Source organism: Triturus cristatus, chromosome 8 (genome assembly GCF_964204655.1).
Source record: "Triturus cristatus chromosome 8, aTriCri1.1, whole genome shotgun sequence".
Lineage (NCBI taxonomy): Eukaryota > Metazoa > Chordata > Amphibia > Caudata > Salamandridae > Triturus > Triturus cristatus.
The window spans coordinates 697,658,056-697,670,165 of NC_140591.1; the positions used below are offsets into that span (position 1 = coordinate 697,658,056).

General features: G+C 43.9%; 1 protein-coding gene across 2 annotated transcripts in view; it reads right to left on the bottom strand.

Annotated features, from left to right (window-relative positions):
• SLC15A1 (solute carrier family 15 member 1) overlaps positions 1-12,110 on the bottom strand; it is a 118,254-nt gene that overhangs the window by 72,915 nt on the left and 33,229 nt on the right. For both annotated transcript variants that reach the window (XM_085622114.1, XM_085622115.1), the window contains exons 2-6: positions 7,189-7,273; positions 6,963-7,104; positions 3,290-3,409; positions 1,995-2,094; positions 43-133 (exon numbers count right to left, since the gene is read on the bottom strand). In XM_085622114.1, the coding sequence (XP_085478240.1) occupies positions 43-133; positions 1,995-2,094; positions 3,290-3,409; positions 6,963-7,104; positions 7,189-7,195 (460 nt within the window). In that variant the 5' untranslated portion in view covers positions 7,196-7,273. The remainder of the gene's footprint in view (positions 1-42; positions 134-1,994; positions 2,095-3,289; positions 3,410-6,962; positions 7,105-7,188; positions 7,274-12,110) is intronic.

Sequence of the window (12,110 nt, forward strand, 5' to 3'; positions counted from 1 at the left end):
AACAGCACATTTCTTTGGAGCAGGGAATCAATATGTGTTTACCTCGGAGGATGGGGGTGATGATGGTAGACAGCAGACTCCCAGCATTGATGGACAGGTAAAAGATGGAGAAGAACCTGCCTCTCTGCTTGTCCTGCAAGAGCGAAGAAAGACTTTCAGTGCTGGCAACTCAAAGCAGGCGCACCATGTTCCGGCCAATACACTCAGTGAGACAAAACCTTCAGTGAAACCTTGCCTATGCCAACTAGGGACTGAGTCCAGGTATATTTATCTGAAAACATAGGCGTGCCCTAGTTTAGCCCTTGTTAGTTTATAAGAAAAAAACAAAACACATCTAAAATCAGTCTCTGGGAAATAAATGTCCAACACAGATTGGAATTACGAGTGGTGTAATAGTTACCACAGACTTGCAGTTTTCATCTGATAAATTCCGTCGGGTCAAACCTGCTGCAATTTACCAGGGGAGGAAGGCTTGTAAAAAAATTAAAATGTGTACGTTATGCTTCATTTTCTTGTTGCAAACTCAGAATAAAGTGGTAAAGTCCTCACCCTGGGGTTACAGTATGTACCATGTGTAGTAAAATACCCCAAAATTCTGACTTCTAATGAGGACCATAGAGCGCCTGCCTCATGTTGAAAATGTGACTTCTAGATATGGTGATAAGGATGGCGCTCTCTTCGAAACAACTCTAGACAGTAATTCCTGTTATTTACAGTATTTCAAAACTTTAACAGGCATTAAGGCAACAGCATAATCATTCCATAAGCACACAAAAATGAACACTGTTTTAAATGGCAGGTTTCCATATCTGTCTGTTGAGGTGAGCAAAGGAGGTTTCGACAAGCTGTTGGAAACAGCTTTTTTATGGACACTGGGGTCAATTTCTGACTATGGGAAGTAGTACTTCTTTAGTGTTGCTTCTAGGAGTGTCATTAGCCGTCTCAAGGCCTGGGTCCACAGATTAGTGTGGAGATTTTTGGAATATTTTCGACGCGTTTTCAGAAGTATTAAAAATCCAGTCTAGGAGAACAGAAAATAGGGCTTCTGGTGCCATCTAGCGGTGTATTGATGTAAAATGAAGACAGCATGCTTGCTTCCAATTCTTCTATAGTAATAATTTGAAGAACTCATTAATGCCTTCGAGAATTGGCTCCAGTGTGTTACCCTGCCTACTCCCTCCCCACCTTCATACATACCGATTTTTGTAAGTCAGATAGAGAATGTAAGAGTTAAATATCGACTGTAAAAAACGCTTCACAGTGGTGTGCAGCAGAAACGTATGCAAAAACAACAGTTGTTGGACAGAATGCAGAGCAATGTCATACATTCACCCCAGTACAGAGATATGGGCCTAAATCCATCGTTTTTTTGCTCACCATGCCATTCCAGTTTGAATCCAGCCATATGCCCTTTGTGCGCCGGGTATGCCTAGACGTAGGTCCCGGGCTCACTGTGCCTCTGGAATCAAGCTATCCTGGCTGAAGAGGGGTGATACCCCGAAACCGGTCCTAGGATGCTTGTTTCCGGTCCAGGGAGGACCTGGCTTGGCAGTTCGGGCTGGACTGTTCCCATGAGGCACAGGGTCAAGACTGATTTGTATATGGCCAGGTCTAAACTGGGGTGGCATGGTGAGCAAAAGAATGATGGATTTAACCCAGATCTCTTGACTGAGGGAGAATGTTTTAATTTGTTCTGCATTCCGTCCATCAATTGTGTGTCTTCAGCAGAAACGTGTGCCAACCAGCTTCACCAACCAACCACCACCACACTGACCATTGCAATTTTTTTAAAGGTATTTCATTGGATTGGTATGTTGTCCAGGTATGCCTGACCACGGGAAGGTTTCAAGCATGATTTATTTTCACCTCATAGAAACAGAGCTTTAGAAATGGAATATAAAGTCAATGGAATGCATTTCTTTTTAAATAAAAAAAAGCTGTTTTTAAAGAACGGCTGGGAGAAAATAGCGCGGTAAGAGTGAACATGGACCCACCTGGTGCTCCTCAAACTGGTCACCACCAAAAGCTGAAACGCAGGGTTTGATGCCGCCTGTACCAAAGGCAATCAGCAGCAGCCCCGTCATAGAGAGAGCGCTGTAGTGGAAGGGAAACAATCACGCTGTTAAAACAAAGGGACATAAAACCACCACAGTAGAAGCGCATAAAACTTGCTGACACTTCTGCAAACCAAATTGACCGCAACCCACGGCCTATCACAGCGCTGACCTTGTGATCCAACCTCAACTGTGACAAAGCGTCACACATCAATAAGACAACCTAAACAGCGACTAAAAAACTAAAAATGAATATGGAGTAATGAGGCAACCGCCTCGGTATCCAAAAACTCACCACTGTCAGAAGGCATCTGACAGACGAAACCAAGACACAGACCGCAGCAAAAAACTCAAAGTTCGAGAAAGGAGTTCTGGACAACTGCACAGTGGAGTCAATATTGTATTCCTTTAATTCACTTTGGGTGAAACTAACATTACAAGTACGAGTGTTCTGTTTTGGCAACACAAATACATTAAGTAGATCAACATCCATTGGTTTAACCTAGATTAGCAAGATTTTTGGGGGAATTCCAAGATTACTGGAAAACTGCCACAGCCACCTCTTTCCAGGACTAATCCCATGTGTAAGCATTCACACTTGCATAATTGTACAAGGTACACACGTTCTGAGCTTGCAGTATCATGTGTTCGCCTTGGTACACTACTCTACACTATGCTATTTCATATTAAGCCGTTTCATATCATACCTTACTATCTCTAGGCCTGCTATGCGCAGTCCCCTGTCAAGTTATACCATGCTCTCATATATTTGACTATTCTACGCTTCGTTATATTATTTCATAATACATCTACATTAAGAATCACATTTAGCATATCTAAAAAGAGCTTTGATGCCTCGTCAGGGGCAGTAAGCGCTATATAAATTTCTAAATTATCAATAATACTTCAGATCCATCAAATGATATTAAATTGATGAATCCAATCTCCCCACACGTCAAGATATTTCCATGTGAATGAATTCCCAGGTGGTGGAGCGGCTCTTATAGCATACTAATCCCTACAACTTGCCCTATAATGATTAATTCTATCTGTGTAATAAAACATATTAGACCCCTGAGACATGAAGAGGTAAAAAACAAAGTGTTTATTTTGCCAAAGATTCGTAACAATTACTTTCCTGGAATGGCATCGCAATCCTTGCACCACTCCATGCCACCCTCTAATTTTCCTTCTCACCCCCTCACCCCAAAAATAAGTTTTTAGCTAGAACTTACATATGTACAGTGTAATTGTCTGGTGTTCCGTCCCTGTTGTTGTCAGTCAGGTCATGAATGGCACTTATAGCCATGATGACCTGTCCAACCGCGTACACTATGGACAGGTAGATGATGGTCCTGCGGAAAAAGAGGAGGAAAACTCTGTTAGGCTTCTCTCACTGCAGCCACACTGTAGACTTGGAGTGAAAGTCAGATGGTCAACAGTATACCAGTCAAACTGCAATATACAAGATAAAGTCATCTTCGCTCAGAATGATACAAGCAATGGCAATATTGCACGTCGAATACAACCCGGTATGCGCCTGTTATTTTGCACCTTGTTATGCATGCCTCCTCACCTGTTCCACTGTGGATTTCCGGCATTCTGATAAACTAAAACTGAAATTGTGTAGTAGTCAACCCAAATACTGACCATTTGATATTAAAATCTTGTTCAATAGACTAGCTGCAAAATTACTACCTTTTTGCCAGCTTTACGGCAGCTACTGCCGACTGCTGCAATGCTTATGAGTATCAGGGAGACATATTGAATAAATTAGTTACCAATCCTACTGGCAAAAACAACACAATTTTAGTTGAGTTTTGTAAAAGAGCCTCACCCACTCTAGTAGTGGCATGCTTCATCATCAGGTTTCATCCTGGTCCCTAAAACCCAGGATGGGCTCAACCATGTTTCAAGGAGCACTTTTGAGATTGTTGTCTGTCACGGTCTAGTATAGAAATACCTAAAAACACCCAGGTGTCCGTTTTAATTGTAGTTTCTCTCGGTATTGATAAAACCATGTATCTCGGTGATAAAGGAAGATAATGCTCCTACATCAAATTGAAGTCGACATGTTTCAGCCCTTAATGGAGAATGGCCCATAAGGGTCCTCAGGCTTTCATCAGGATTAATAATATGCCCAGGGATAAATCTGGCCTGTTGCATGTTTCTATCCATTCTATCCATCTCTGGTCCTAGCTCAGTCAGTCCGGACATACAACATAAAACACATAACATGCATAGGGCTACTTGCTCAAAAGTTGAGTCTGACACTCGGGCTTCCCAAATTGGGATCTGTCTTTTTTGGCATAGGAAGACAGGGGGACATGCCCCTGTAGTCATACATTTGTCAAGGATGTCATGTCGCTTTTGGACACCTAAGAATACCCCCTGTTCCTTCCTTGCTGAACTAGGGAGATTTGTGTTATCAGCCCCCATATGGGATTGGTATAAATTTTGTTCAATACCCCATATTCGGGATCTAGGAATAACGATGTGATAGGGTACCCTTATGTATATTATATTCAGTTAGGAAGGCCATATACTATATCCCCAATGCCGCTCCCCATCAGAATAGAGTTGCAGATTTCCCGCATTTACTCATAGGCCCCTAAGTGTTATAAGTATGTGCACATTACAACTTTCTCCTGATGTACGCTAGTTTATGGCCCAGGAAAGGTTTTTCAGATCTGCCAACTCTCTTGGTTCCATCATGTGACACATGGTCCCAGATTCACAAAGGTTTAGCGTCGAGGGTAACGTTTGTAACGCTAACCTGACACTAAACCTGTTAGGGGCAGACGGAGACGAGGCGGGGTTTCTGTGTGTTTGTGTGTTCAGCATTGCGCTCCCTTCACAGGACGGAATTTGCAGACGATCCCTACGATCTTAAAAGGAACGTCTGACGTGTAAGCCGTTGCTTGGCTTACTGATTCCTGACGTAACCACGCCCCTCTGGTCAATTCCGTGTTTGTTCCTCGCTTAGCGGCACGGATGTAGCCGCTTTGATTCCTGGATTCCTGTTTGTTTCCCTGAGACAACTTCCCGGTGGGAATTTTCTCACCTTTACCCCGTGATCCTCCGGGGTCCCGTTCCCCGGCATCTCTGTTTGGCCAGCTTTTCGTGTTTCCCTAACACCCTGACTGGTCTCGCCTCTCGTCTTCCCTGTATTCCGACCCAGCCTTTCAGTGCGAGTGTGTGTAGACTCCCTTCCCCCTTCATTATTGTTACCTGGTACGAACGTGATTGTGTGTGTTTTTCCCCCGCTCCGTATCTTCTTGTCGATACCGGAGGGGGGGTAGTAGCCCTCTCTTTCTCTCCTCAAGGGTTAGGTGGTGTAGTCCCACTCTGTCTTCAGTTTAGGAGTTGGATTACACGTATTTCACCTACCTCCTCTATCCCGGGTAGATGCTTACTCCGCTCCGTCTTCAGTTTAAGAGCCGAGTATAGTCATTTGCATTGGTGCATGCAGGCGTCCCGTTCTGTCTTTAGCTTATGAGTTGGGCAACGCTCCACCATACAGAGGAGAAGGACACCCTGTTCTGTCTTATGCTTATGAGACAGGGTGTTGCAAGAGTGAGAGAGAGTGTTACCCTTGATTGTTTATTTCCCTCTGTTGGTCCTATATTGCCCCTTACTGGCTAGAGCCTCTGTGACTCTCTGCATCTTCCACTGGACTCCTTTCACAGAAGACCTCTCGCCAAGGCCTTGTGCTCACAAGAGTGGGGTAAGTGGAGCGCGGTGTTGAACACACTCCAAAAGAAGCTTTGTATAGGTATTAATAGTACTAAACGAACACTGTAACCTTTTCTTTGCAGTTCCTGCACTTCCTCAATTCCCCGCTGCAGCATCATCTAGCTGGGGGAGAGTGGGGATCACTCCTTGGGTAATTCCCCCCACACTTTTTGGAAGCTGCTGCCCTTGAGTGTGTTACGTTGCTCCATTCCGGGCGCTAGCTCTTGGGAAGTGTGGAGGACTTTCATCTTCGCTTCTGTGGATTTGGGCCTGGGCAGAGGGCCTAACCTGACAAAACCTAATTGGTGATTAACAAACCAATGCTAATTGGTATTAGCGCTGGTTTGTATGGAAGGTTAACACAAATCAGCGCAAAACACCGCTATGCGTTACTTTGCGTCCAGGGGGCGGTACATAGGTGTTTCCATGCAACCACCCATGCTTTTTTAAGCTAAACTCTATGTACTAAGATTGGCAGACAGTGTTTAGCACCAAAAATTACCACTGCGGGAAAGCACTGTGCAGCACACATGCCAAGTAGGAAAAGGTTTTAAACATGTCTAGCCATAGTATTTTGTACAGGAAGGATATCCTTCCTGTACAAAACCTATGGTAGACTCAGGCACGCACCCTAGCACATTGGCACTAAGGTGTATACCTGGCGCACAGCAGCTGAAATCGGTGCTGACACTGGGGAGAGGGGAGGAGAGAACCATATCTCTGTGAATGTGGCTCTCTCCCTGTCATTCAACGCAGCGCTGCCTCTTTTCAGATTCTGTGCCATGGTTTCTTCACTCCTCACACAGGGACTTGGTAAACAGCCACTATCACACAGTGATCTGGAAACCTTTGTAAAGAATAGGTTTTCAGCTCAAGTGTGAATGCCCTACACAGCTGGTCTTCAATTAGCATCTCCCCCAGAGAGAAGTGTCTCCAGATGATTTGTTTCATTCTTGTTGTGGGGAGGATAGATGTGACTAGTTTGGGAGCACAAGGGGTTCATACCTCTACTGTGCATGACCCCTTCTCTAAGAACCTGCCCTTTCTCCCTGTATGATCACACAGTGAAAATGATTCTAAGGTGGTGGGTCTGATGTTGTGGCTCGGCTACAGCTACAAACGCAATATCAGTTATGCCAATTTGTTAAGTGTTTTGTGAAAAAAAATACCTACTTGAATTTTCCCAGCCAGGAGTCAGCTATGATGGCGCCCATCAGTGGAGTGAAATAGCACAGAGCGGCGAAGGCATGGTAGACGACCGTGGCAAGGTTGTCGTCCCACAGCAAGAAGTATTTGAAGTACAACACCAGCACCGCTGCAGGAAGGCACAGAAGCGGACTTGGTTAGCAAACAGGGCGTTTGGTTAGCGACCCGAAAACTGAGGTAGACCGAGACTTACCTCGCATTCCATAGTAGGAGAACCTCTCGCAGAACTCGTTGATGACGATGATGAAGATGCTGGCAGGGTAGCCTCCGCAGCTTGGCTGTTCAGAGAGGAAGGTGCATGGTATTAGTCTGCATATATTAGAACCAGGGCTCCAGGCTGTATGCATTGTTTTTTTGACATTTTCATCTGTGTTTATCCATATTTACTTTTTGCTAATGCTATCTGTGTTTAACCAAACTAGGTATGGTGTTTGTGAAATATGATGCAGAAACGAGTATATTTCCACATTTATTTAACCTATAACTGTACACTCACTTACACATGTACACTTGAATGCTTCCATGTTTCAATTATACAAATAACTGTAGATGATAAATCAACAAACTCATATGCAAACATGCACATGTTAGTATTAACCTTGTGCACACCTGCAGCTGTGTATGCCTCATTAGGAAACGTTGTGTCTGTTTTTAACTCCTTTGCCAGAGGATCTGCACAGCCATTGGCCTGGCAGCCATAACTGAGAGATTTTATAAACACCCAAACCACAATATAATTTCTATTTTTATCCATATTTAAAACATAAAAAGAGTATGGTTGTTTTTCAACCAAAAGCTCTAAGCATGCTGGGACTTGTAGTCTCACTTTTCCCACAGCAAATATAGGCCTAGAAATCCCAGCATGCTTGGCTGTTGGCTGAAAAACAACAAGTAACTGAAACCTACTCCCATGACAGGGGTGTAATTGGCAGCTGCGGAGTGCGCATTCACAGAATTGATTGCAAGCTATTTTGCAAGTCCCTGTCTTACCTTTTATTTTTTTCAGATTATTTCGAAATGACACATTGTCAGTACAGGGCACCGCCTGGCTGGCAATGGGTGCAGTTGGTAGGCAGACCATAAAAAGGAAAACCATTGAGGGAGTGCCCGCAGCTGGGCACAAATATAAATCTGTGCATTGACGGCTTATACCTTATGTTTCTTTTTACATTTTATCGTTTTTCTCAAAATATGAGCTACGAAAGAGACCTCCTGTTTTTGGCCAAATCCTTCTCTGTTTATTTTGTTCTAATATTCCATAGGATACACATTGATACCTTTTAGCTTTACTGCATTCTCCTGCCCTTTGGATTAAGTAACTTTGCACCTCTTGCTTATATGTGCCAATCACATGAAGCCCTCAATTAGGGCGGGCTCTCTGTCACATCATGTTCTCATGTTATTTGCAATTAGAGTTGCGCGAGCCAACAAATTGACAGGGATAGCCGAGCCAGAGCAGAGCCAAGGGTCTGGCTCGGATCTCAGAGCATGTGCAACTGCCTGAAAATATTTGCTATGAAAATCATAGTACAAACAGCACATAAAATATGACAAGGTCTCTTCAAAATTCAAAAATGTATATTTCTTTAAGATGTGGAAGCTTTGACATTAACTGGGCGCATTATAGCACTCCACCGAGAAGTACTTGCTAAAAGGGATAGTTTTCTACCACTGGTAATCAGAACTCGCATATTTGAATGTGCTTTCATAGACAATAATGAAGGAACTATAGAGTTGGTGAAATAAACTATTTGCATAAGATCACACAATTTAAGCGAGGAAGTCGCGATTTACCCAGGTTTTCTGGTTTCACTTTATACAAACCAGACAGTAAATTGGTTTCTATTTGTCATTCCTTATGTTAAGACTTTATTTTTATCACTTAGTGATTTTTCTGCAGTTTTTTAAATATAACGCTAACTCGACCCGAAGGTATTGGAGCGCTTTATACGAGCACCAGTTACATTTCACAAGATCACATGCATTGTTTATTGGCATGGGGAGATTAAGTGATTGGCCTGGAATTACAGGATGCTGAGCTGACGCAAGACACCAACCTGGTTCTCCAGTTCTACAGTCGACAGCTCTATCCGTAATGCCACATCCTGGGTAGAGGGAGGGTGGCAAGCAGAAGCCAAAGCCCGACTCATTATGGGCTAGATTTTTGCGAGAGGTAAGGGGATCCCTGGCTGTGGGGCAGTTTTTACTTGTTAGTAGTATATAGTAACTTCGAATGCCAAATTATGGGGCATATGTACAAGGGCCATATCTCCGCTTTTTTGGCTTTTAAAGCCAAAAAAGCGGAGTTAAAAATATCGCCCTATTTACAAGAGGGTGATAACATGCACTAGCGCATGTTATCACCCTTTAACCCGGCGCCTCCCTTTGCATCTCTAATGAGATGCGAGAGGGCGTCACTGGGCAGTACAACCTTGTAAATATCGCTGATGTACACATCGCGATATTTACAAGGCTGCCCACGCATTTTAGCAGAGATTCGTTTTTGGAGAAAACAGCTGTTTTCTCCCAAAACTAAGGGGCATATCTACAAGGGGGCGCTAAAAAATGATCGCCGCTTTTGCGTCCGTTTTCGGCCGAAAAGCGGTGATAATTTTATCGCTTTATCAGCAAGGTCACGCTAGCGCGTGAAACCTTGCCTTATCGCCTGAATTACGAACACCCATCTTTGCATCTCTAATGAGATGCAAAGTGGGCGTTCCTTCCCAGGATAACGGGAGAAATGTCGCTAAGCGACATTTCTCCTATTATCAAGCCTCACACAAAGCAGCATAGCGACAAGAAAAGTAGCGATAACCTCTGTTATCACTACTTTCCGTACGCCTGCTTTGGAAGTGACTTAGCCATGATATCCTATGGAAGGTGGATATCATGGCTAAGTATGTGAGGCCCTATCAGCAAGCTATCGCCAAACTTCGTGGGATTATCGCTGGGTTTCCAGCAATAATCTCACGTTTGGCAGTTAGCGCTAGGATCTTTATCGCTTTTGAGATAAGCGTTGCTAATAGCACGCTATCTCAGCGATAAAAACCCACGCTAGCCGGCGATAATTATCCTAGCGCTAAGTGCGCTTAGCGATAATTATCGCCGGTTGTTGCTGATATGCCCCTAACGTCTGCTAAAATGCAGATTTAGCTATACTTACCATTTGGGGTGGATTATGCTGATACGACCACAGGGTCGTGTCAGCAAGGTTATCGCCTTTTTCCATGGAACATCGCTGGAAAACCAGCGATGTTCCATGGAAAACAACGCTATCGCTGGGAAATTATCGCCAATGCGCTATGCGTTGTTAATACAACGCTAGCATGGCGATAATTTCCTGCGATAGCCAGCGATAACATTTTTCTCGCTAAGAGCGGCCAGCGATAATTATCGCTGCCGCTTGTTAATATGCCCCTGTGTTTTTACTGCACAACCCAAAACGTGTGGAACATGTGTGGCAGTCTGGCTACCGCACATTTTTACGCTCATGCCCAGGCTAAATGGCTGCCAAGACACCACAGAGTTGATCTTCCGCTTTAATTGTGAACCCTGAAGGTGATTGAGGCAGTCACTGCATCTTTAGATTATAATACAATACAGGAGAATTGCCTACACAATTCTAATCCAGCCGTTCGTTTATACTGATAAATGCCTTTCAACAATTAAGATGTTTTCGTCAGCAGACGTGAGTAATTTTGATGTTTCACCGGCACTTAAATAATTAGAACAGTAGAGGGCACTACTGGACTTTACAACTATTTTTGCACAGGTAGGTTTGTATGCAGCTATTCCGTGTTTGAATTTTCGATCTTACACGCAATGTGATCTGTTTGCTTTCGAAAATGCAGCCTGTTATTTAATTTTGCCACTGTTTTTGCTGCTTTATGGTAAAATATTGCAATGCAAACGTTAGCCTTTGTTACCCGTTTTTTGAATTCATTTAGTTTCCCGTTATTTTCTTATTGGGGGGAAATTCCCGATGTTATGTGTATTTGTAAAGCGCACTGTCACCCTCGACAGTATACTTGCGATGTGTTTGCGCCAGTTATGTTTTGCCATTAGTTGTTCCCTGTTGTGGTTAAGTTGTTGACCTCAGAATTTAGAGTCATATTATCAAGCACGGCGTTAAAATTATCGCCACTTTAGCGGCAGAAAACTGCAGCTAAAGTGGCGATAACGGGCTTGATAATATGCCGCAGAGAATTCCAATAGAAGCCCATGTTGACACCAGAACATGGGCTTCTATGGGAATTTTCAAGGGCATATTATCAAGCCCATTATCGCCGCTTTAGCGGCAGTTTTCTGCCGCTAAGGCGGCGAGAATTTTAACGCAGTTTATTGATAATATGCCCCTTAAAGATCAGAGCTTTAAACTATGGGTCCGATTCACAAAGGTTTTACTTTGGTTAGGTTTGTACCCTTATAGAACGCCTGGGCCCACATTATAAGTAGGGCGCACTGTCCTTGTTTGCGCCACGCTGAATATTTAAACAGTTGCCCAGGACTCAAACAGGGAAATGCGCCCTATTAGAATTACTGTGTTGCCACTAAGTTTACAAAGCGCATGCCACCTGCACCTTAAAGTGTGGTGAAAGATCCCCTAAAAAGTAGCCGCAGAGAGTGACTACACCTGCCTGCAGTGGGATGTCTAGGGGTACCAGGGGATCCCCTTTCTTCCCTCCCGAGGGCTGGCATTAGGCACACTGACAGTTCACCATCTTTTTGTGGTGCTCTATTATATCAGTGCGCCTCCGCAGGGCCTCTTTGCCTGTGCGCTCAAGTCCCTAACATGGAGCAAGCACGGAGCCAAACTGACTTCCTCATTTGCATAGGGCTGTGCCTCCATATAAATGAGGGAGCGCCCTCAGAAAATAGCGCTGGCCCTGCATGCGCACCACCGCAATCATTATTTTAGAAGGGGCTGCACAAGCGTTTTCAACTTTTTGTGTAATAGCATATTGCCTCAAAATGCAAAAAGCGAGCACAATGCCTTTTGCACCCCCGGGGCACTATATGTATTACGACCCCTGGACTACTCATAATTTGCAAATGGAGGCTAGTAATGCTACAAGAGTTAAACACAGTAAAATATTTGTGAATAGGGCCCTGCAC